Here is a 27,286-nt window from a genome sequence, read left to right as displayed (position 1 = left end):
TTTCGTTGGACCGCCTTTAGCTTTGATTACGGCACGCATTCGCTGTGGCATTGTTTCGATAAGCTTCTTTAGTGTCACAAGATTTAGTTCCATCCAGTGTTGCATTAATTTTTCACCAAGATCTTGCATTGATGATGGTGCACTAGGCATGATGGGTGCATCACTTCATCTACCTTTCTTCTTACCCTGATGCGTCCATCACTCTGGAACAGGGTAAATCTGGACTCATCAGACCACATGACCTTCTTCCATTGCTCCAGAGTCCAATCTTTATGCTCCCTAGCAAATTGAAGCCTTTTTTTTCCGGTTTGCCTCACTGATTAGTGGTTTTCTTATGGCTACACAGCTGTTCAGTCCCAATCCCTTGAGTTCCCTTCGCATTGTGCGTGTGGAAATGCTCTTACTTTCACTATTAAACATAGACCTGAGTTCTACTGTTGTTTTTCTTCGATTTGATTTCACCAAACGTTTAAGTGATCAATGATCACGATCATTCAGGTTTTTTTTCTGGCCTCATTTCTTCCTCGAAGACAATGGGTCCCCACTATCCTTCCAGTTTTCAATAATGCATTGGACAGTTAACTTGTTGCCAGCTGAAAGATAATCGCCCATGCAGTAATTATCCAATACGAGGCTCGTACCTATTTGCTTAGTTAAATCCAGGTAGCGACTTTTTTTTTGGCCAGGCAGTGTATATTATATAATACATTTTAAGAAAATAACTTCAGAAAACCTATACCTTCTTTTTAGAGGTCTTGAATATACTGAAATAAACTAAAATGTGATCATCATTCTTCCGATGTCTCTCCCAGAAATTAATTCCAGTCTTTGTGTTTAATATGTTTTTCAAGCAAGTGACCGCTGCTAATCGAACTTCAATGCTATAAAAAAACATAAAAACAGCCCATGTCATTTTTAAGCAAAATCAGAAAAAAACAGAGCAATCAAAACAATGAAGCAATTAACCTGATCTTCAATCATTTTCATCTGAAAAGTTACTAATTACTCAATATTATTATTATTATTCTTGTACCGGTGCCTTGCAGTGGATGGGTCTGTTTCTGACTTAATAGGTTTCAGCTCTCTGTAACCCTGTGTTCACTCAGCTCTAAATTAATTTAAGATCTGTAATGAGTATAAATAAAAGTCAGCGTTAAATTTTAAACAGAATTGAGATAAATACAGTGGTGTGAAAAACTATTTGCCCCCTTCCTGATTTCTTATTCTTTTGCATGTTTGTCACACAAAATGTTTCTGATCATCAAACACATTTAACCATTAGTCAAATATAACACAAGTAAACACAAAATGCAGTTTTTAAATGATGGTTTTTATTATTTAGGGAGAAAAAAAATCCAAACCTACATGGCCCTGTGTGAAAAAGTAATTGCCCCCTTGTTAAAAAATAACCTAACTGTGGTGTATCACACCTGAGTTCAATTTCCGTAGCCACCCCCAGGCCTGATTACTGCCACACCTGTTTCAATCAAGAAATCACTTAAATAGGAGCTGCCTGACACAGAGAAGTAGACCAAAAGCACCTCAAAAGCTAGACATCATGCCAAGATCCAAAGAAATTCAGGAACAAATGAGAACAGAAGTAATTGAGATCTATCAGTCTGATAAAGGTTATAAAGCCATTTCTAAAGCTTTGGGACTCCAGTGAACCACAGTGAGAGCCATTATCCACAAATGGCAAAAACATGGAACAGTGGTGAACCTTCCCAGGAGTGGCCGGCCGACCAAAATTACCCCAAGAGCGCAGAGACGACTCATCCGAGAGGTCACAAAAGACCCCAGGACAACGTCTAAAGAACTGCAGGCCTCACTTGCCTCAATTAAGGTCAGTGTTCACGACTCCACCATAAGAAAGAGACTGGGCAAAAACGGCCGGCATGGCAGATTTCCAAGACGCAAACCACTGTTAAGCAAAAAGAACATTAGGGCTCGTCTCAATTTTGCTAAGAAACATCTCAATGATTGCCAAGACTTTTGGGAAAATACCTTGTGGACTGATGAGACAAAAGTTGAACTTTTTGGAAGGCAAATGTCCCGTTACATCTGGCGTAAAAGGAACACAGCATTTCAGAAAAAGAACATCATACCAACAGTAAAATATGGTGGTGGTAGTGTGATGGTCTGGGGTTGTTTTGCTGCTTCATGACCTGGAAGGCTTGCTGTGATAGATGGAACCATGAATTCTACTGTCTACCAAAAAATCCTGAAGGAGAATGTCCGGCCATCTGTTCGTCAACTCAAGCTGAAGCGATCTTGAGTGCTGCAACAGGACAATGACCCAAAACACACCAGCAAATCCACCTCTGAATGGCTGAAGAAAAACAAAATGAAGACTTTGGAGTGGCCTAGTCAAAGTCCTGACCTGAATCCAATTGAGATGCTATGGCATGACCTTAAAAAGGCGGTTCATTCTAGAAAACCCTCAAATAAAGCTGAATTACAACAATTTTGCAAAGATGAGGGGGCCAAAATTCCTCCAGAGCGCTGTAAAAGACTCATTGCAAGTTATCGCAAACGCTTGATTGCAGTTATTGCTGCTAAGGGTGGCCCAACCAGTTATTAGGTTCAGGGGGCAATTACTTTTTCACACAGGGCCATGTAGGTTTGGATTTTTTTTTCTCCCTAAATAATAAAAACCACCATTTACAAACTGCATTTTGTGTTTACTTGTGTTATATTTGACTAATGGTTAAATGTGTTTGATGATCAGAAACATTTTATGTGACAAACATGCAAAAGAATAAGAAATCAGGAAGGGGGCAAATAGTTTTTCACACCACTGTATGTAGAAAACGTGTTTTTCTCACAGTTCATATGTGGGTTGTTCCAGTTGGCAAAGAAGCAAGGAGTGTCCATGTTCTTAATTAGAAAAACTCTAAAAATCATTGGGGCATTGAATATGGATGGGTTAATCATCAAAACAAACCCTAATAAGACACTGCCATCCATTAAATATTGTTTAATAAAGCTCTTTACCTCCTAGTTTCACATTCAGAGGAATAACCTTTTGGTTTTTCTTGAGCTTTTCCAACTAGTTCATAGTTTGTTTTTAAACTGAGTGGCCCAGGATAATGCAGGAAAACATGCATGAAACACGCAACAAGGTGAGTAATCCACAGTATGTGAGCACAAAAATGATTAAATTAAATTAGAAAAATGTTTATACTATATGTAAATATCTTTATTCAGAACACAATAAGTGGATGTGTCATTAATAATAAATGCTCTATGAAAATACAGTATGCCTTACTGTAACAGTAAACATGCAAAATGTGTAGGTAACTTTGTTTAGATTTCAAATGACATACTCAAAAAGAATGAAATGAAAAATACTTTTTATTGATAAAAATGATACTGAAAAACTGATATAAATATACTTTACTATGTACAATTATGCTATTGAAAAACTGAATAAATACGACCAAGGTATTTCCATACTTTTCTTTTGTAGTTAATGTTTGACTCTCTTGGATTAGATAAACTCTTGTTCAGAAACTGTGTGCTAACAAAAACACATCTACTGTTTGCACTAGCTTTATCATTAATATTTATAAAGTAACAGATAAAACGGTCAGTTTCCCTGTTCCAGGACTGGACACATGTTCATTATAACAAAATACAGTATAAAGTAAGGTATTAATTTAACACAAGTGATAATTTTCAGTGTTTTGCTATGGAGATATTATATGTTTACAGATTGTGACGATCTGGTGATAAAGAAAGAAAGAAAGAAAGAAAGAAAGAAAGAAAGAAAGAAAGAAAGAAAGAAAGAAAGAAAAAGTTTCATAATTAAAAATAAAACCAAACAATAATTAGTTTATAATAACCTACACTGTGAAAACTGCTAATTCAGCAGTTCATGATGCCATGTATTATTTCTGGCTTGTCCCTGTAGTTATATCAACTTCATTTGGATTAAATTATATTCACATTCTTTTCACATATCAGATAAGAGTTGCAGGTCTATTGCAATATGATCCTTGATATGCTACTGCTTTGAAAAGACAAACAATGTTACTAAAGACCTTATTTATCCTGTACAACCAGTTTCTCCTCTTCTGTTCTGACTAGAAGTACAGGCCTATTGCCATTCATACCACTAGACTAGAGGTTTTTATCAATAATATTTAAGGTTTTTCATCCAGGATCTTCTTAAGCCTTAAGCATATACTGTAAATATGTCCTGGAGGTATATCTTAGAACAGCAGGCGCTATATTAAAAAGCAAGCTGCAATGTGTCTGTTACAAGTTTTTGCACAAATGAACTGTGATGACCTGTAAATGTACTCTTTGGGACTGTTTTATGATCTATATGTACTGCACTTTCAGGTTCATCCAAGTGTATAATCTTAGTTTAGAATGAACAGACAATATACAACTATAAAGTAAAAGGAACGAGACACAACAAGAAATACTATTTGAATGGATAAAATACTAGGATCAAAGCTTTTAGGCAGAACTGTCCATCACCAGAATGCCTGGCCAATCATCTGTGCATAACATCATGAGGTCTGTCCATGCATTACTTTGACTGCTAAATTTAAACCAGCCACCTGGGATGACACCCTTTTCAAATCAAGTCAAGTGGCTTTTCTGTCATACCATCCATACATAGTATTACAGCACAGAGTGGGAAAAAATAATGTTTCCCAGGACCACAGTGCAAAGTATATATAAATCTTTTAACACGGATATTTTCTTTTGCTGCTATTCGTCAGTAAGCTTTTTGACTTTAAAGCAAGGATATATTTTTGTTTAGGACTATACATCCAGAATTTACAATAGAAAATACAAATGGATAGCACTTTTCTACCGCTGTTATTATTCTATGCTTAATAAATACTACTTTCCTGCTATTTTGTATATTTTGAGAGATTGAAGCAATAAAGTAGATACAGGGAACCTTTTGTGGGGAGGTTGCTACTTTTTCTCGAAAGGTTAGCAGGCTAAGGAGGACACTCTAATAAAGCTGACAACAAGGTGAGTATTATGCATCTTTGGTTGGTAAGTGGCATTAACCAAGTCTCCATGTGTCTAGGTTATTCTCAGGGACCAAGGTGTGTCAGTCTTTAGGTCTAGGTTATATCTGGAGACAACTGTGTGTTGTTCATGCCAAAGCTGGTGAGTCTCTGTGTACAGAGTACTAAAGAGTGCCAGGCAATACAGACATCACTCACATTCAGTGTTTAAGTCGATAAGGTGTGTGTGTGTGTGTGTGTGTGTTAGCCTTCTGTGCAAAAGTAGACCCATCCAAAAATGAAATTTGGTAAGTCCCACTCAGAGAGCTAAATTTACCAGCTGAGGATTTGGTGTCTGATGGGAGTTTTAGCTTGCTGTGCTACACAATAAAATGATAATAAACAAATTATCTTACAGCTTATGATTATGTCACTTACTTGCGGTCAGTTAAAGCATTATTTATTGAATGCAGAATTACATAAAGCCACTGAAACTCCTTCTCTTGAAACAAATCTTCTGCTTTTGAGTTCAGATAGTCCTTATTGTGAAACAAAGCCACTGTAGCAAAATCCACAGGGCCCACTTCACCAAGACAGCTTCCAGCAGCCTCTTAATACAAAGATTAAAGTGCACAGGAACACAAAATGAATTATGGGAAAATCAAAAGATACGAGCACCAGAACAAAAATGCACTGCATAATATTTACCATGTTTCAAAAACATGCAAAAATGAATTATGTGTGTATCACTTACAGCATAAAAATATTTACTATTGTTTGATCTCACAAACTAGAAATGTAACATAACATATTCTTAAAACCACTTAATTCAACTAAGGTTCATTGGGAACCAAAGCCAGTCATGTCAGGAGTGGGCATATGGCAGGAACCAACCCTGGATGGGACACCAGATCATTGCAGAACCCACTCATTCACACACAGATCCAACTTAGTATTACTAATTAACTTAGCACATCCATCTTTGTGATGTAAAAGGAAAGCAGGTTACTCAATGAAAAAACCAAGCCCACATTGGGAGAACCTGCAAAATCCACACAGACAGTCATTGGGCAATAAATAACAACTCTGAAACTCTGTGGCACCAGTGCTAACAACTATTCCACTATGGCACCAAGTATATACATAACTTTCCTAACTTTTTAACAGATAGCACAGAAACATTATGAGTAACTAAATAATAAATAATTTTAGTTATTCATAACACAATTTATTTACTTTTTTTAATATTTTGACAATATGCTTCCTTGCCAAGTAACTGAGATGTGTCAGCTGGAAATCATATTTATTTATTGAAAATATTTGAAAGTTGAAGACAATGGTTAATATTTCATTCTTTATAATAGGGTTAGGCAAAAGTTGGACCTGGTGGGCTGCAGTGGCTGCAAGTTTGTGTTCCAATCCAATTGCTTATTTAGAAACCAATCCATGCCAGTCTCAGACTTTATTTAATGTTATGGCTTGTTAACTGCAATGTAATGTTCTTATATTGTAGAATTTGTTCCTTCCCAAGGAGTTAGTCCAAATGATTTGAAGCCTAAAACAGATAATTTTCAGTCTCACAATTTTCTCTTAAGGATTTTATTAAAAATGCTCACCTAATATGTCTCTGCTTCCAGAGTGCCCTACTGCTGTTTTGCAGAGCTGTAAGAGTTTTCTAATTAGTTTAAGAAGAATGCTGTCTTGAGGGTCAACTAAAAGAGAACAGAAAAACAATATATAAAAAAAGGTTACATTCACAATAAACTATAAACTGTTTGCTCCTAGAATTAACTTTTAATAACTGATAGCATGTTACATTGTTTTTACTTAATAATTAAAAGATATTTTGATTGAATGATGATTCTGTGTATAGCTAGTATATAACAGTCATCAATTTATAAACGTATATTAATGACACTAAATTTTCAAAAGCATTCACCACAAGGGAATTGTTAAAACCATTTTTAAAATGAGCATCCCCATACAATCAGATAAAGCAGAATCATTAACATATTTATTCACACTAGATTTTAAAATCAAAATGCTATATATTTGTAGTATGAATCTTCCTCAATTTTGTAAACTTCACGTTTCAGTACAGGGTAGCAGTGCAATTAGTCATTTTCAATACTAATCAGGGAATATCCCTGGTCAAGGCACCAGCCCACAATAATGCAAAAATCCACATGTTCTCGTCCAGAACAAATTTAGACTCAAAAATCAACTTAACATGGACATCTTTAAGCTGTGGGAAGAAATCTGAGCACCCATATTAAGAAACTGAGACTGCAAACTCCACATATACAGTAGCTGGGCTGTGATTTGAATTTGGGTTTTCGGATCAGTGAGGTAATCACACTAATCAATACTGCTCAAGTATGTTAACAAGGAAGTTAGTTAATATGTACAACAAAATGTATGTTTGTTTTTTTTTAATTTAGGTAACTAAAGGAAATACTACAGTAAATTGCTTTAAATTGCAGAAACAATGTGGTGCCACCACAATCTCCAGGCCATATTTAACCAATACACTACAAGTAATTGGAACTTAATAAGAGTAACTAAACATTTTGTTGTATTAGTATTAATCAAAAATTTTGTCTCAGGTGCCATCAACAGTAAGTGATTAATTGTGTAAAGATATGATGGCTGGGAGACTTGTACTTATGGTTTATACTGGTTTTATTATCTTTAAAGCATTTACTTCTCACCTGTGACCTGTAAATGAGGGTACAGTTTTCCTAGAAGATTCTATTACCCAAAGTATACAAATGTTCCACAACATGACAAACACAATAACTCAAAATTACTTTATATTTATTAGGGTTAACATTTCTCTCTAAGGGAATCGGTAAACATTAATTAGGACAATGCATTGAACACCAAAACTAAGATAACTGGTAACTCCAAACTAGCACAATATTAGTACTAGTAGTGATAGTGTAAGTAGTAGCAGCAGTATTGTCATGTGTACAGAGTACAGTATTAACTACTGTCAGTGTATGTGCGAGCACGACTTTATGCAGGGTTTAGTTCCTGACCTACCCTCAGTGCTCGGACCCTGAATGAATCAAGCAGGTTCAGAAATGGATGGATGAATGGCTACAAGTTTGCTCACCTTCATTTAAATTTCAACGTTTAAGTCAGGGGTCTGCAACCTTCACTATCAAAAGAGCCATTTTGCCCCCCCCCCCCCCCCAACCCCCCCCCCCCCCCCCCCCCCTTCCTCCAAAGAAAAATAATCTGGAGCCGCAAAACATAACACAGCTTATAAACTTTTAAAAGTTTTAATCTTTTTTTAGATTTTACATGTTACAACCACAGAATACAACAAACAGAAGAGCAGTGTGCATGTGTAGGGCTACTTTGAAATAAATTAAACTGAACTATGCAGGCCTATTTGGGTCCTTCCTATACCTGTGTAAAATTAAAATAAAAACTAGCCCACTTTAATATAAATAAAACATTTAGCTGTAGTTTAGCAGCTTTAAAAAAGTAAACATCAAATTCCATTTCAGTGTGCTGAATCAACTGAAGCACCTGAACATACAAAAAAACCTACATCAGCTCCGGGTCTGAAATGAATGTGTTTTTTTTTCTGAAAAATAATAGCCTATTAAATGCTATTGTTGTCACCTGTTTAAAGTGACTTCTGTTTCTGAAGTTCGCTGCTGATCATCTCTATGTCGGGGCTGTACAATGTGACTTTGACCTTCACACAGGACTGCAGGCTCTCATGTGTGAGGCAGGAGCGATATTTGGACTTTATGAAGTTCATGCTTGAGAAAACTTGCTCACTTAAGTATGTTGAGCCAAAGATGGACAGGACTCCAAATGCATATTTTTTCATGTTCATATACGTTTCGGGAATGTCACTCCATGTGTCGAAAACAAATTTGTCGGGTTTGGGGAGGTTTTCAATATCACTCCATTTGTGCTCTTTAGCGAGAGTAGCCTTCTGACGGGTGACTTCTTCAAGATCCGCTGTCAGGCATTTGAACTTGGACACCCATTAATCTTTATCTGCTATGTCGTCCAGTTCAATTTCTAGATCGGGCTTACTCCTGTGAATGCGGATGTGTTCAGCAGGGATGGGTCGATGTCCAGGGGTGTGACAGGGAAGGAGAGAGTGTGTGTTTTTCCTTTCTGAACTCACTGAATCTTTCTCTAAATGCAGCTTGCATTTTCTGAACAATTTCCCGTTTGTTTTTAAAGTCGGAGAATAGATGCTCTGATATTTTTATGAACGATTCTTTCATGTATTCTCCGTCTGTGAATGGCTTACCCCTCCTTACGATCTCTTGAGCTGCCACAAAACTAGCAGCTGTAGTTGACTGTGTAGAAGTGATCCACTTTTTGAAAGTATGTTTGCTCTGTTCAGCTTTCCATTGCAGTTCCGAAATTGCTCTCTTTCGCTTATCTTCACTTGGGTATTTTTCAGTGAATGCTGAGAGCTTGTTTTGAAAATGTCTTTCAACGTTACATTTTTTGTTGTTCGATAATTTATTGCCACATATTAAGCACACCGGTAAGCCAGCGTCGTTGGCGGTGAAGGCAAATGCTTCTGTCCACGCAGAATTAAATTCTCTAAATTAGATGTTAAAATGTATAACAGTAGTAGTAGTAGAAAATAAACATATATATATATATATATATATATATATATATATAAAAATACATACAAGTTAAATTAAGAAATTGCCATTATTCATTTTCATGGTTTTTATTTTTTTGTCAAGGCCAAAGGGAGCCACTGCAAGGAAGCTGAAGAGCCGCATGTGGCTCCAGAGCCGCGGGTTGCCGACCCCTGGTTTAAGTAATGACTGAATTCATGGAAAAATCATCACAGAGTTTTTTTCAGGTTTTCATAGGATCTCATGATCATTAACATTTAAAAATTGCACAACTAGGGCAATGCTAAGATCAGAATGTCTGTCCAATATTCTTGAAAAGGGGATGAGAAAGCTCGTCAGAAAGTTTATCAAGAGACCAATGGCAACCATAAATTACATTAAGCAACTTATAGCACTAAGTGGATACTTTATATTATAAAATTATTGTGCATACAAATTTTACACCACAGTAAGTCTGAATTATAGGGTGTGGTAATAGGTCAAAGCCATTACTCACAAATACATACAGGCCCATATTTATTTTGCAAGAAGCATTACATTTACAGGTCGAACATTTGGGCAGTAAGTAGTACTGCTGCCTCACAGATCCAGCATTCTGGGTTTGAATCCTGCACCCAGATGTTGTCAAAGTGCAATTTGTACAGCACATATCATTAAAATGGTAAAGGAGGAGAGAAAGTGATGAAAGAGTGGGAGGAAAACATTGAACATCATCATTACTTTATAATGTATTATTGTGATACCTTCTTATTCAAAAAACAATAAAGAGGTTTAAACTACTTTGGTTTCTTCTTCTTCCTTTTTAACTACAACTACTACTACTATTAAGTGGTGCAGTCCTTAGCACTGCTAAGTCATGGATCTGGCATCCTGGATTCAAATCTTATGCTCAGTTGCTGTTTGCATGAATTCTGCAAGTTCCCCATGTATCTGCATGGAATTTCTCTGCCATTCCGATTCCTCACACATTCTAAAAATGTGAAGGTAACATTGAAAGACAATTTTAGATTTTTCTGGTGTTATTAATTATGCCCTAATATTGACTAGCATCCCACCTGAGGTCAGCTCCTGCAATCTCCCCGATGTTGCCATGACAGGCTTTGTTTATGATATAATCATAAAGAAAATCTTCAGATGTGAAAACTCATAGACTTTAAAAAAACTTTGCTGCTGGAAAATATTATCTATCCATTAATTCTATAAAAGCAGTTGATTGAATTCAGGATGTGGGGCGGCTACAACCTATACTGATGGCTGGAAGTGATTGATGGGGCTCTGGGGTCCCCAGGAAAAACATAGTGCCTTTCAACTCAACATTCTCTGAGTCTCAACATAGTAAAATGTATTATTTTAGTGCAAAGTATAAATTAATAAAATCAACAGGGAGCATTTAACAAACACACATCCTTTAATTTTGTTAAAAACAGATCATATAAAACACCACAATAAAAAAACATTTGTATAGAGTAATAGTAACAGAATAAAGTAAATTTAAAAAATCTAAATAAACTAAAGTAAATAAGATGCAAATAAGCATAAGATGCACATGGTAATAAAAAACAAATTAAGCATTGTAATATTTAAAAAAATAAAAAGGGCACACTACAGAAATTAAAAAAAAAGAAAAAATTGCTATTAATGGTAATACTGTAACATTCAAAATGGCTGTTTGTTGGCTTTAGCTACAGCAAATGCAGCTGCTATGTTATCGAGGTCCAAAGACTTTCTACCAATGTGCTCTATTAAAGCTAGATCTGGCTGAAAGCCTCTCCTAGACCTCAAGTAACAATTAAACAGCTTTAAAGATGGAAACTTCTCTTACCAGAAGTAAAAGTGATAGGAGCACTTCTTAGACCCTCGTCTCCTTGTTACCCACTCACCTTGCAGATGAATTGGTACTGCTGACTTTGGCTATGCATTGACTACAGTGAAGTCTGGAGACACTGAAGATGAATCAGAAAGAGCTGAATTGTCTAAACAAATTGAATCAAACCATATTTTTGCTTCCAGACATATAAATACTCTTCATGATTTCTGAAACTGGCTCTGATTACATTTAATGTTACTACATAAGCAACGTCCATCACAAATACTGACACTTCTGCAATGGAGATAGGGACCCCCTTGGAGGGGTTTCTGACCGTGTTGTTATAATGTGTTGATGCTGTGCTTCATGGGAAATTCCCATATGTTTGCTGTTGCAATGAGCACATATGTAAACAAATGCCATTGGGGGGTCCTCTCCCAGTTCGGGGCCCATGGCAATTGCCTGCCTTGCCTTGCCTATCCTGTAACTGTGCTTCTGCTGATGGGGACAAGGCATAGCCCAGCTCTGTACTATACCATGAGAGGGTACATTAATGTTCACACCCATACTCACACAAATTTTAAAAAGTAGACCAATTAACCAAGACAGTCAAAATTAGCTTTATAATGGAACACACATTTTATAACTTCCTTTTACAAATGGATTGTTTGTTATGACTTTTGGGTAATTTCCTAGAATTTCAAAAAAGTGCTATTTTAATTAGTTTTTAGTTAGGATATATTTGTGACACAATTTGTTTTCTTACAGGCTCCAAACCTCACTCAGTCTGTATATTATACAATATATACAAAGAGAAATAACTGTACCATGGGAAAAAAGACAAATATTTGCAAAGATAAATTTAACAATCCAAGTAAATCTGGCACTTAAACAATAAATGGAAAATGAAATATGACATATGTGGCAAATAGAAAAAAAAAACTCCCCCCCAGATCATTCTTTTATACTTACTTGATTAAATGTACTGACACGGTATAGATTATCACTATTTCAATATTTAATGTATGAATTTGAATGGAACTGTGATGTCATTAAAAAAAAAGAATGCTGCAACTTAAACCAAGTTATTTCCATCTTACTGTTGTTGTCCTAATCTATGAGATACAGTAAGTAGATAAATTTTATCAGCTTTGTAAATGATAGACTGACTTTGTGAGGTATACCAGGAGCTCATTCATTTGCAATTATTTGCAGAAACATCATATTTATACTTCCTCTTGAAAGTGAAGTAATACCTTATTAAAAAAAATTAAATTGTAAAAATTTAGAAAAAATAATTTATCACATTTAAAAAAAAACTATCATTATAATCAACCTTACTTAGACATTCTATGATGTTTAAAAGCTTTACACTGTTCAGAAAAACTTCTATCCAAATTAATCTGCTAAACCCACCAGCCAAATGCAAAGTATAATGAGGCTGCTACCTTGAGATTCTTTTAGAAGTTCCCTCATTTGTTCTTTGTGAAGCTGAAGTTGCTTCTTAAGATCAATAAGGCCCTCTAGTCTTGTTATGGGTAAAGAGTCACAGGATGAGACAGAAAGAAAATGCTTTATTTCCTGAAAAAAGATAAAGAAAAAAAAAAATCTAAATTCTACTTCCATACAACCTGCTACCTTCTCTTCATAGCTGATTTACAGAATTTCTGTCAATATGCCATTTTCTGAATTATTTAATTTCTAAAAAAAAAAAAATCTTATGCTAAAAAGTGATATGTTGTTCAACTTTAACTAATGATCTAATGTAAAATATAAAAAACATGACTTTAAATGAGATTGATGCTTTTAAATAAAGTCTCCATTAGCCAATTTATCACCTAGCTCTAAGTCACAATTTTCAGCATGAACTATAACAATTACAATTTCAATGTGTTAAAAATTGATTATGTATTCTAATGATATTCATGAACATGATAAATATTACCAAAAAACTTATATGCCAATTTAATAAAACATTTTACATTTCCTGTTTTCCTTTTTTATCCAAATGACTTCTTAGAAATGTTTAAAAATTCATAGAAATAGACATTACCTCTTCAAGAGTAAAAGGTCCTCTGCTGTATTTGACTTGGTGTTGAGCTGCTCTCAATTCTTTAAAAAGAGGCACATCAGGAAAAGGCTCCAACATTCTTACTGCATTATAGAGATTTTCATTTTCTTTACCCTCAATAACAAGGAACCTCAGCAGACGTAAAACCTTAATTAAAGAAAATATGAAATTATGTCAACCAAAAACAAGATTTCCAAGTTTCACTCGTAATTTAAAGGGTTATTAAAACAAATAGCGTACCTACAGTAAATGGCCGTATCAGATCATAGGCCTGTAAAGGAAGTTTGCAGTTCAAAGTCTTAATTTTTATTTATTTATTTTTTTAAATACAGCTAGTGATTACTCATCTTTAACATGGCTGATTAAATCATTAAAAAATTCTGTGATTACATTTTTTAACACAATCCCAAAATGTAAAATTTAATATGGTCATTTTGACTACAAGGGCACAGTTAGGAGACCTGGGTTTGCTTCCCAGGTCCTTCCTGTGTGGAGTTTGCATGTTCTCCCCGTGTCTGCGTGGATTTCCTCCAGGTGCTCCGGTTTCCTCCCACAGTCGAAAGACATGCAGGTTATGTGGATTGACGATCTTAAACTGTCCCTAGTGTGGGTGTGTGTGCCCTGCGGTGGGCTGGCGCCCTGCCCGGGGTTTGTTTCCTGCCTTGTGCCCTGTGCTGGCTGGGATTGGCTCCAGCTGATCCCTGTGACCCTGTAGTTAGGATATAGCGGGTTGGATAATGGATGGATGAATTTTGACTACATATAACACTTAATGAAACAGCAGCAAATGAATCTACTCTACTGATTGTAGTAAATTATTTAAAAATCAGACAATGTGATTTTCTGGATTTGTTTTCTCATTTTGTCTCTCATAGTTGAGGTATACCTATGATAAAAATTACAGGCCTCTCTTATCTTTTTAAGTGGGAGAACTTGCACAATTGGTGGTTGACTAAATACTTTTTTGCCCCACTGTATATTGCTTGTGTATAAAGTCTCTTAACTCAGCATTCATCCTTCTCTTGCTTCATGATGCTCAAAACACCCACCTTCTCATTTCATTTTAATGCCAAACAGGCACCTTTGAAAGTCAAAATGGGAACAGCTTTTGGATTTTATTTCATTTCTCTCATTGTAATACCTACACCTGTTTGTACTCACCTAAGTAGCAGAACTGTACTTTATCCAAAACATCACCACTTCCAATGTCTAAATATACACTTATTACATCGGAAATCTGTACTCTTCTTACACACCTTCTGCACACAAATGTCACAGATATAGAGTATCCACACTACTACATCTTTTAATGCACCCCCTTCGAAAAAAGTGCATTGGACTAAGTTTCCCCCAACATCTATACAGCACATGCCACACAGCCATGCACTTTTTCTTTGCCTCCAAACCTTTTGGTCTTTTCTACATTTAGCTAGAGATCGTTTGCTTTCAAATTAACCTTCCATTTCAGTTTTTTTTTTGTTAATTTCTGATTCATTTTTACCATCGATCTGCAATTCAAGTTTTTAATTGGGAAAGACTGAAGGAATGAATCTTTTCAGTGAAGTAACAGAGTTTAGTAGGTGACAAGAAAGAAGTATTGTATTCAAAATTATGAAGGGAATTAATTAGTACTGTGTAAATTAAAATTAGGTGGATCGCAGCTGATACCTTGTAATGAGTTCCTCAACAATAATACAAGGACATAGATGGAAGCTAGTCCTGGATAGATTTTGCAATCACAGAATCACAGATGCACAGAATATGTTCCCAAGCAGTATGGTAGACAGTAGTGCTTTGGAGACAGAATCTGGAAATCACAGCTACGCATACCTGTTGACGAACGGCTGTCTGTTCATTCACAGTTGGTGTAAGTGTTCCAACAATGACCTGAAGGTGATTTTCCAGAGCATTTCCACAGTATTTCAGAGCATTCTGGCATATTGAAGACAGAAGATCACAACAGAGAGAGAAACTGCGAGTTGATACTTCATCCAAATGAGCTGGTCTGCAACAGAAAAAAAGAAAAAAAAAACCTTAATTCTGTCAGATTTACATTACAAATACGGTAAGTAAATTAAAGGTTGCAAGTATTCTTGACTGGGGACATGCAATTTATAAAACAGAAAAATTATTTTCATTACCCTACAGTTGAAAAGATTTGTATTTGCAAAAGACAACATAATAAATTTGTTACTGTGTTTAACCCTGAAATAGGAATCTCATATTGCTAATCTCTTCTGAGGTACTATAGATACGGCCATGGAGATACAGTACCTTGAAAAAGTATTCAGCCCCCAAAACAATGTTCACATTTTATTGACTCAGATATTAAACTTTCAATAAAAAATGAAAGTATGATTTTTTCCAGCTGATTTAAAAAAACAGTGTACATCATGACAAATCAAAAGAAATGAATTGAAAACCTTTTATCAATTTGCTAAAATGGAAGAGTCAAAATTGTGAAATTCAGAAACTTCAAATTGAATTTGGTATTCTTCTGAAACATCCATTGACACCAAGGGTGGAGGGGTTTTCTTAGAATAAAATGGACTAACAGGAAAAATGAATCATGGAGTGAATTCTGAAGTGGGCTAGCTTTGATACCGGTCCCATTCACCATCTAATTATAGATGGACCTATATAACATGGAGCCAGTTTACACTCAAAACACAAGTTGCCAGCGACCTTATGCATTGAAGCTATCCTCCTCTTACGGGTCTGCAAATCATTTTGCAGTTAAACTCCCTTTAACCAATTGCCACATACACTTTTAAACAGCTAAGATATTCAGAAATACTCAGTATTAACGATAAAGCTAATGGAAGATCTATTCAAAATGAGACATTTTAAGTGTAGAATTATATACAACTAGCCAACCCGCGGCGTAGCATACGCCGCATAATTATGTATTGATGGGTGAACACTTCCTGAACGACACAGTTGTCTAAATGGGAAATGAAAAGATAGACCTCTGGAGAGAGCAACATATAATTGTCCGTGACTGAAAGCGGGATCGTCTGTGACGAAGAAGGCCACGCTGGTGAAAGTTACTTCGTCGGTAGGGATAAGTGTCAGCACTTGTAGATTAAGGATGTAGCGAGTCTTCGTTGTTGATGCTTAAGATAGCTTCCGTACTGAGATGTTCTGGAGTCACAGTTGAGAAACACTTTTTAATGTCTTTTAAGCACAGGGGAAAAAATGAACATGTGAAACATCCGTAATGTAATAAGCCACCAAGAAAAGTAACATTGCAACAATGTTATCTACGACCCGATCTCTGTAAACAGAAGTGAAAACAAAATCGAGCCCAGTGTATTCTTTAACTGCCTTGTGGCACTGTAGTAGTGCTGCTGCTTTGCAGTAAGTGGAAGATTGTAGTTTCGCTTCCCGGTTCCTCCCTGTGTGGATAGCGCTTTGAATACTGAGAACACCGCTATATCAATGTAACGAAGTATTAACAGGAAATTGTCTTCGTGTAATAGTAAAAGGCAAATTATCCGCGACAAACAAACTGTTTTACACGGTGCATACCAACCCGCGGCGTACAATACGCCGCATAATCACGCCGCTTTTTAAATGTTTTTTAAGCAGAGGGAAAAAAAATGAAAATCTGCAAAATCCGTAACGCTGCTTTCAGTAAGTACAATGCACATGCGTTTAATTTGTCGGCCACTTTTTGCCAGCCGTCTTTTCTGGTTTGGGATGCTTTTGCAGTGTTACCGCTTGTGCATATTAAATCTTGAAATCCTTCGAGTAACTAATTAACTAACTAACACCAACCCACCCACACACACAGCTTGTGTGAAACAAATGCGGCCGTACTTTCATAATTTTGTTGCAGACTATAGTGGAGTCAGGCACAGAGAAGGTCAGCTGCTGAGAGAGTGTCTCGACTGTTGCAGGACCTGCATCAGTGAAGCAGGTGAGACGCTAATGAAACAGAGGCACAGGGCTTATTGGTTTTTAAAGACTGCTTCCTTCATTGTGTTTTAACCTCAGTTTTAAAGGATTGTTTTAAGGATCCCATGGGATACCCCTCGCAAACTGTTTTAGACGCTGCATTCAGCAATTCACATCTGCGACAAACATGCCTCTTCTTACATGGTCCTGCTTTGGTGGGCAGGGAAACGTTTTCTGTGTTCCTGCAGGACCATCTAAGAAGACGCATGTTTGTCGCGGATGCGGTGGACGCGGGCCGGGGAATAAAGAGTGTTGGTGGGCGGGGAAACGTTTTCCGTGTTCCTGCAGGACCATCTAAGAAGACGCATGTTTGTCATGGATGCGAATTGCTGTATGTAGCGTGTAAAACAGTTTGTGATGTTGCACGCGGTCGTGCGTCGTAACCGAAAAGTCAACATGGCTCAGAGCTGCATGTGGACTGTAGCACAGACAAACAGAAATGACGGCGTGTTTTCCGAGGTGTCGCGTCCGAGTTGGTGGGCGTGGCTCTGCGAGTTTTCGTCGTATCCAATGGTCTTAGAGTTGTTGGGCGTGGCTCCTTCCTGCGTGCTTTCATGGGTGTCGTGCCGCTCTGGTGGCGGCTTAGAGAATTATATATATAGATGTTTGTAGCAAATTCTGCCATTATATACAATGTTTGTAGCAAATTCTGCCATTGGCACTAATTCACTACTATTATCATGACTGGAATTTCTCTAATTCTTGATTAAACCTCTCTGTTTGTCTGTTGGCTTCAGGGTGATATCCTAGGGTTAAATTCACAGTAGGTACCATTTTTTCACATAACATGTTCCAAAACCTTGTTATAAACTGAAGACCTTGATCTGAAATAATACAGCTGAGGAAGCCATGTAAACATTCAACACTGGTACAAAAGACTTGTGCCAACTCTATGGCTGACATTCGTTTTCTAAGCAGAATTAAATGTGCATATGTGCTTTACATTAATGCTGCCACGGTGGAATTGTGGAGCAGTGGTTAGACTAAATACAAATTTCTTGGTAAAGGTTACAGTGTAGTTTACACCTAATTCCCATATGTTTGATGTTTTTCTTTTCTAGGTGTTCCATATTTCTCTTAACATCTTATAGGCATACATGTTAGGGTACCTGCTGATTCTAAATTGGCGTGGAATGAGCATATGCGCCCTGTGATGGACCTGCCTCACACAAAAATAATTACTACCTTAGACTTTGGATAGACTTTGGCACCCTTAGACCCTATAATTGGATATGACATTTTCAGTGAATTTTCAATGAATAGATTCATGGTTTAAAGCTTTTAAAAAAACAATAAAAGGAAAAAAAACATTATTATTAACTAAATTGGCCTTATTTATTCATTCCAAAATTATTTGTTAACCTTTGTTTTTGTTTGGTTTGGGAGCTAAAAATTCTAAAAATATGATGAAGTATCAACAGAAAAAACTCACAGGGCAGAAACATGAACTATATTTTATTAAAATAGTACAAAGACCATACTCAATTATTTAGGTACCTTTAATTAATATTATATACACTGAAATATTAAAATGTAAATTCTTATTACAGCTACCAAATCCTGGAAAAATCTCACCTGCTGTTTATGTGATGAATGAGAGTGTATATCATATCCCTGAGGACAAACGCCCAAGCCCCACCAAGTCCATCTTTCAATTCATCAAGAAGTAAATTCACAAAAAGTCTGTACATTAGCAGGATTCTATGTTTCTCATATATATTTGTGGTCTCAGATGACTGTTTACATATAGAAAATAGAATTTTTTGGATTGATATCTAAGGAAAAAATGTAAAAACAAAGAAGTATAAAGTTGATTTAAAATGCTTCAGAAATAACACTGAACTTCCTAGTATCCTTCACTGCAAGCATTAACTATAGTATTAAAAGTATATACAGTAACATGGCCTTGACCAAATTAAACAAAATCACTTTTCAAAAGTTAACCCCATTTTAACTACTATAAAGAAATATTTGAACCAGCAAGCTAAAACTAAAATTACAGATTTGAACTATTATAACTATTACAAAAGGTATTATTTTACTTATATTCCAATAAATATTTGTCCTGTTTGCACTCCTCATTATGTGTTTGATACAAGGCTTCACCTACATTTTCAATATCTATTTTTTAAATGTGACGCATGCTGTACTCACTAGTATGTATTATCTACTTATAAACCAGTCTCATCTTACTTAATCTATAATAGCCCTTTATTTACAAACCTTGCTTTCTTTCCTTTAATTACATCTGTTAAATTTTGCATCAAACACTACCCAATGCCCAAGCAGAGAACAAAACGATACTTACAGGATTCTTTGACAGAATAGTTACTAAACTTTTATAATTTGGACTGTGGCATTTGGTTAGGTAATCTAATGTGGCTTTTATTACATATGATGGAAAACAAGGTGGATTAGGTGCAGGATCCAGTTCCCTAAAAAAGAAAAGAAATTACAGTCTTATTTATTTTTTTATTTGCAAAAGGATTTAACCAAAAACAGGAAAACAACAATGTGCTTATTTACTGGTATTTGTGAAGCATTAATCAGTGTCCAGGGCGTTATAATGTAAATACAATAACTACAGGTGAGTGCTACTGTCTCCGAATACTGATGTTAGAATCCTATCTGGACACTTTTTTTGTGAACTATGCATTTTATTCCCTTGTCTTCATTTTTTGTTTTCTTGATTGTTTTGTTTTGTTTAACTATCATGAAGGTTTCCCATCTTACTACAAAAAACGAAAGTTTTGTTAACTATCCTTTAAAAAGGTTTATTAATAGTGTGCGTATAATTATACTTAGTGATGGAATGCAATCTGGGACTGATTGATGTTTTGCAGATAAAACAAAAGAAACTATTTTATTCAGCATAGAATTGCTTAAATAAGTATTTTAGAAATAATCATGGTATATCAAGTATATAAGAAATACAAAAGACTAGTAAGAAAGAAAGTAATAAACAATGTAAAAAATCATACACTTACATTGAGAAGTTTGGAATCACACAACTTTTAATGCTTTTGATAGAAATTGATACCTAAATAGATTTCAAAATATAGCCAAGACATTACTAACGATGGACTAAACTAACAGATTCAGGGGCTGTAAGTTGTTTAATTAAAACAGTACATAATGATATAAAATAAACATTCCCAAATACATTTAAATTCATTTCAGGGCAGTATTGGGTGCCTTTCTGAGAATTCACATTGGACATAGATCTATCATAGGAGTAAAAAATACATGCGATTTCTAAATAAAAATAAAAAATCTGTATAGCCTATGTGTTTACCCCACAAACTTGCTCAAATCTTCTTCTCTGGGTTCCTGGTTTGCTCCCTCATACAGAGTCATCAGTAGCTCCACTACTATTTCAGGCAAATTGTTATGAATTAATATGTCAATTTTCTAAAAATGAAAATAAAAATGTAATATGAGAATTACTATGGATGTTTTATAAACCATCATACAGTGTTTTATCTGTCTGAATGAGAATTATGTGTCATTCTCAAGAGAAGGTGACATAATAAACAAAATTATGGAGCTTCCATGCATTATGGAGCTTTACACAAGCAGATTTACTAAAACAACATACATTTCAGTTGAGGCATGTAACCATCATTATCTAATAATAGCACATATCTCCCTGGAACTGCAGCAGTTAATCATGCTACTAAATTCCTGTATTTTTTCTATTTGGATATTTTTCTTAAAGCTAAGGTTTGTTCTCTAAGATACAGTTAGGTCCATAAATATTTGGACAGACAGAACTTTTTTCTAATTTTGGTTCTGTACATTACCACAATGAACTTTAAATGAAACAACTCATATGCAGTTGAAGTGCAGACTTTCAGCTTTAATTCAGTGGTGTGAACAAAACGACTGCATAAAAATGTGAGGCAACTAAAGCATTTTTTTTAACACAATCCCTTCATTTGGGTCAAACGACACAACTCAGTCAACTTCTGCGCCAAATCCTGACTGATGGCAGCCCACTCTTACATAATCAATGCATGCAGTTTGTCAGAATTTGTGGGTTTTTGTTTGTTTACTCACCTCTTGAGGACTGACCACAGGTTCTCAATGGGATTAAGGTCTGAGTTTCCTGGTCATGGACCCAAAATTTTGATGTTTTGTTCCCAGAGCCACTTAATTATCACTTTTGCCTTATGGCACGGTGCTCCATCATGCTTTAAAAGGCATTGTTCATCACCAAACTGTTCTTGGATGGTTGGGAGAAGTTGTTCTCAGAGAATGTTTTGGTATCATTAGTGGCTATCTAAACTATACAAAATCCATCCATCCATTATCCAACCTGCTATATCCTAACACAGGGTCACGGGGGTCTTCTGGAGCCAATCCCAGCCAACACAGGGCGCAAGGCAGGAACAACTATACAAAATACGCTAGTTTAAATAACCTCTCTGAAGGTAAATTTGAAACTGATAAGTAATTCAGGATGCACAGGATGTTTCTCTGTTGTAAAAAAAAACAAACAATTCTGAAAATTTACAATTACTTTTAAATGGGAGATTTTCCAGTTTCAAAAATGTTTACAGGATGGTTCTATTCTAAATATGTAATTGAAAATTGAACTTTCCTGCTAAATTTTCTTAAAGAATATTTATTACAGTTCAACAAATTTTTCATCTGACAAAGAGTCCATGACAGCAGTAGGTGTTTTACTTTATATGAACACACCTAATAAAAAAAAGATGTATTTGTTCCTGTTCATAGGTTTAAATGTTGTTGTTTACTCTATCCTGTATAAATGTATTTCATTTTCATGCACTACTCTAATTTCTTGAAAGTATTTAACAATGTTTAAGCATAAACTATGCATATTGGCTGTTGTGATTATACAAATGGATAACTTGACATTTAGCTTATGTGACAAAGTAACTTCAGATTTTTTTGGACATTTTAATATTGTTCATTTTTCTTTAGCATTAGTCCTGATTTGTCTGCACCGACCTACTATTGAAGCCTACTGTATAAGAACTTTTTTTATCCTTGTTTTCCATGAAAACATGAGATTAAATATCATTACTAACAACACGGGGTAAGGATCCAACCAGCTGCTATAGTCTGAATGTTTAAACTGGCCAACACTATCCGAAATATCTTTTACCCAGATCAAAAGATATACGAAAAGTATAGAGAGAGAGAAGCAGAGTGATTCTGTTTCCCATTTTACTACCATAAGAACTACAAAGTCATATAATACCTCTGAAACAATTATCAAATGTAAATCTATAATCAAAAAAAGCTGACATTGGGCTCACAGACACTGAACTTGCCTGGTATAGTTCTTACTTATCAAATTGATTCTAGTACATACAGAAATGTGCTGATAGTACTCCATCATTATATTCAGATGTTAAACAGGGTGTCCCACAGTGCCGAGTACTGTGATCTTTACTATTTTCACTTTACATGCTTCTACTGGGAACTATCAGAAAACAGAACATTAAGTTTCACTTGTATGCAGACAACACCCAATTATACTTTTACACCTAAAGATGTTTCTTCGATGCGGTTGTAAATTAGTTGTGTCAGTGAGTTGACTGGATGAATGAGAACTACTTGTTTCTGAATACAGAAAAAAACAGATATGCTGTTTATTTTAATTCAGTTGGAATCACGGTTAGTTTTACTGAATCAGCACACAATTTAGCTATTACAATTTACACTAGCAAGTCATTTAAAACACATGCTACAAAACTAAAACTTTTTTCATCTTAAAAATGTTGAACAATGTAGACATTTTCTAAAGATGCAAGATACTGTACTTAGAAATCAATCCATGCATTTATTTCTAGTAGAACTGACTACTGCAACATGTTATTCACTAGCTGCTCAAGTTGCTCTTTCAGTTAATTCAAAATGCTGCTGCAAGAATTATTAAACAAACTGGAAAATGTGAACAAATAACTCCAATTCTCAAGTCTTTGCACTGGCTTCCAAGTGAAGCTTAGGGCTGATTTCAAAATCCTCTTTTTAAAATATAAAGCCTTAAATACAATAATAGTGGCAGGTTGAGCTTTTACTTACAGGTCCCTGAAGCTGTGGAATGGTCTGCCTTCTAATCAGTATAAGAGATGCTCCTTCAGTCTCAGCTTTTAAATCCAGGCTTAAGCTTCACTACTTTAGTCTAGCATACACTGAATTTGAGCTGGCGATTAGCTGTATATACTGCATCTATGTTTGTTAGTCATTTGTACAGAAATATAAATAACCAGTAATGGCACAGTGCACGATAACATGCAGTGAATGCACTTGACTCGAGTATTCATAGTTTTCATACTCTTTCTCTGTATGTTGAGCATTTGTTTGTTTAGAGGTTGATGCGCTTGCTGCTTCCTGAGCAGCTCTTCTTTTCTCCACCCCAGCAGCCCGCTTCTTCTCTTCCTTTGTCGGCATCTTTTCATGTTAAAACTGATTAACTTAGTTTTTGTGTTGCAATTACTTAGTATGTCATCATTATCATATGAGGGACAAAGCAGATTCTTTCCTCTCTCTGAAACAATGAATCTGCTGGTTCACGCCATTTGGTTCTCTGTATTTGCAAAGTGAGAAGTATGTTTGTATACTTGGCATTACAAGAGTCCATTTAAAGCAAGGTTAGGACATCTTGTCACCCTTGTGATCCTATTTTCCTAGTCAGTGTTTGTGTTGCAATTACTTAGTACGTTTCCCTTAATTTTTCACTTAAGCTGGCTTCACTTAAGTCTTTTATCTGCCTTAAGAATGATTTAAGATATGAAGAGGTAGGGGAAGTGACGGCGAAGGTGGTAGGGAATGAGAACGGCACCTGTACGCATGCGCTGCACGGCTGCCCAGCTGGCTGATGCCGAGAGTTAATTTTACAATAAAATAAAACAAAAATAAAAAAAGGAATAACCTTGGAGGTCAATCATCACCTCGAATGCGGATAGTAGACGTCACGTAGTGTATGTGTACCAAATTTCAGGTCAATAGTTCAAAGGGTTTGCGAGTTACAGGTGATTTAATATCCTGGACAGACAGACAGACACGGTAGCGTATTATATAAGAAGATAGTGTTCTAAAGTGAAGCATTTTTATAAATTTTATAAAATACAGTGCCTGTTTTTCAGTTTAAAATCGACACTGTAGGGCACGAGTCCAAACATATAACAAAAGCCATAAAACTTTCAGAAACCATGTCTTCCATGTTTCTGTGTTATGTTTATGCTACACGGTCATTGGTGACACTAAGATTCACACTGTCGAAGAAACGGTGATTTATTTATTTTTTTGATGGGGACCCCAGGAAAGTACCCAGCCTTGGCCTGACTCACAGATTAAATCAACAATAATGTAATATATTAAATGAAATATCCATCCATCCATTATCCAACCCGCTATATCCTAACTACAGGGTCACGGGGGTCTGCTGGAGCCAATCCCAGCCAACACAGGGGAGAAAGGCAGGAAACAAACACAGGGCACACACACACCCACACACCAAGCACACACTAGGGACAATTTAGGATTGCCAATCCACCTAACCTGCATGTCTTTGGACTGGGAGGAAACCACGCAGACACGGGGAGAACATGCAAACTCCACACAGGGAGTACCCGGGAAGCAAACCCGGGTCTCCTAACTGCGAGGCAGCAGCGCTACCACTACCATGCCGCCCTAAATGAAATATAAATATAAATAATAAATAAACAGCTAACCCTCCCTACTCCCCTATAGAGATAACAAATACTGTAATAACACGAAGCAACAACAATGAACCAGAACGAAAAACAAACTTCAAAACACAGTCCAATGTAGCAGAGGCAGTTGGATGGTGAATGAAAAATCCGATGAACAGTTCACTGCAAGTAATGTAAAGTTTGTCTAACCAATTTCCTGATCTGGTATGGGATGAGGTGATCTGGAGGGCTCCCTCTGACAAAGACATATCCAATCCGTACAAACTCACATGAACAGGTAGGCATGAAAAAAAAACACACATCCAGCTAGGAACAGTAATCCAAACTAATAAACTGGTAATCCAAATGTGTGAAACAGCATTTTACCAGGCAGATGAACGATTGCAGTCCTTTGGCATCTTGCCGGCTCCCTTTTTTAAGAGCCTGCTGGCTCAATCTTCTTCCCAAGCAGACCCTGCACCCTCTGAAACTGTCTAACAGTGTTATACCCGCAGAGGCCGCTGGGAAATGCAGTACCTTTTTATGAAGCACAGCTAGAAGTAATATTACAGTATCGTAAAGAATTTTAACTTTGTGCATATAATTTATTGCACATAAGAAGTCTCTCACATAGTTAACAGAAATGTATACATTATTTCATACCTGCTTCCCCAAACAGATGTCTTCCTGTAGTATGTCATATACCTTTGATGCCTTTTCTCTCTGTTGACCCACCTCATTTTTTTTTATTGCAAAACAAGGCAAAATGTTAACCATGATCTTAGGAAAGCAATCAGCAAGCAGTTCCTTCCAATCCTTCTCGATCCTTTTTCCAATAGCTTTCACTTGCTCAAAATCCTCCAAGAACACAAGATGTGGGACCAGGATATTATAACAAGACCTAAAAAGAATAATGTACAAAAAGTTTAAATTTACTAAGCAAAGAGTTATGAAAATTAAAAAGAAAACTTTTAAAATCTTGGAAAAGGCAAAATTCTTATATATCTTGTTGTTCATTACTGAAATGAATGTACTTTTTAAATTTTCCATTAGGAGTATTGCATTAAAGTTGTTCAGGAATGACAATTCACGGTGATTCCTTTCAAAAATAAATGCAAAAATAAACGCCTGAACTTGAATTCACAAACCACACGGAGATGCATGACTCTCACCATTCACAATGTTTGTACTATCTATTTTGTCCATATTTGCTGCAAATGATAATGTTAATATAAAATACATCTTTAAGTACTGAACATCTAGCCAGCAGGCTCAGAAAAAGGATGGAGATAGGTAAAACATAGCATATGTTTTTTAAAAAAAACTGTATACAGTAATCCCTCGCTACTTCGCGGTTCACTTTTCGCGGATTCACGACTTCACGGGTTTTTAAATACAAGTGATTGCCCGCCTATTGCGGAAGTTATGTTCCAGACCCATCAGCAACAGGAGAAAATCCGCGATATAGAAAGACCATATAAATAAAGATTTTTATAGTTTAAGCTTTAAAATACCCATCCCACATGCTTTAAACACATGTAAACTTATAAAACACACTTTGTTAACACATATGATATGTGGATGTCCGGCTAAGGATATGAGTAACATCTCACTATTATAAAACATTTTAACTTCACGCAAGACAAGACAGTGAGACAGGAAAATAGGTGCTGTACAGGCTTTTAAATTATTGACACGCAGAGCGACATGCAGCACAAAGCCAGCACAAAGTCCACTTCTCCTTAGCGTTCATTCAGCTCCCCACCCCCTTGACAATGTGAAGTGGCAGGAGCGTACTGCGCCTCCGGGGAGGGGGGTTTGAGCGAACGTGCGTTCAGCTCTCACACACCCCCACTCCTCCTCCTCCTCCTTCCGAACGCGCAGAGCGACAAGCAGGCATTTTGGCAGATGCAGCACAAAGTTCATTTCTGCTCAGCGTGAGTTCAGCTGCCCCCCTTCACAAAGTGAGTGCAGACACATCGACGTCTGATCGCTGCGTGCAGTGTTGGTCTGCGGTGTTTAAGAATGTAGAAAGTGTTTAAGAGCATAGGAAGTGTTTATGAGTGTGGGAAAGGTTAACAAGAGAGTGAGAAAGGTTTATAAGAGTGTGGGAAGGGTTTATAAAGCCTTAAAATATGTATAAATAATAAAATAAATATAGGTCGCTA

The 27,286-nt window shown here is 36.2% G+C and overlaps 1 protein-coding gene across 1 annotated transcript in view; it reads right to left on the bottom strand.

Moving 5' to 3' along the window:
• The window catches only part of atm (ATM serine/threonine kinase), a 175,588-nt gene that overhangs the window by 64,143 nt on the left and 84,159 nt on the right, over positions 1 to 27,286 (bottom strand). The window contains exons 26-35 of the mRNA XM_028800178.2: positions 25,782 to 26,019; positions 20,744 to 20,859; positions 19,757 to 19,883; positions 19,024 to 19,223; positions 15,319 to 15,493; positions 13,471 to 13,635; positions 12,866 to 12,998; positions 6,593 to 6,688; positions 5,415 to 5,586; positions 740 to 881 (exon numbers count right to left, since the gene is read on the bottom strand). Of these exons, the coding sequence (XP_028656011.1) occupies positions 740 to 881; positions 5,415 to 5,586; positions 6,593 to 6,688; positions 12,866 to 12,998; positions 13,471 to 13,635; positions 15,319 to 15,493; positions 19,024 to 19,223; positions 19,757 to 19,883; positions 20,744 to 20,859; positions 25,782 to 26,019 (1,564 nt within the window). The remainder of the gene's footprint in view (positions 1 to 739; positions 882 to 5,414; positions 5,587 to 6,592; positions 6,689 to 12,865; positions 12,999 to 13,470; positions 13,636 to 15,318; positions 15,494 to 19,023; positions 19,224 to 19,756; positions 19,884 to 20,743; positions 20,860 to 25,781; positions 26,020 to 27,286) is intronic.

This window comes from Erpetoichthys calabaricus, chromosome 4 (assembly GCF_900747795.2).
Source record: "Erpetoichthys calabaricus chromosome 4, fErpCal1.3, whole genome shotgun sequence".
Lineage (NCBI taxonomy): Eukaryota > Metazoa > Chordata > Cladistia > Polypteriformes > Polypteridae > Erpetoichthys > Erpetoichthys calabaricus.
This window is presented reverse-complemented; position numbering and strand designations above follow the sequence as displayed.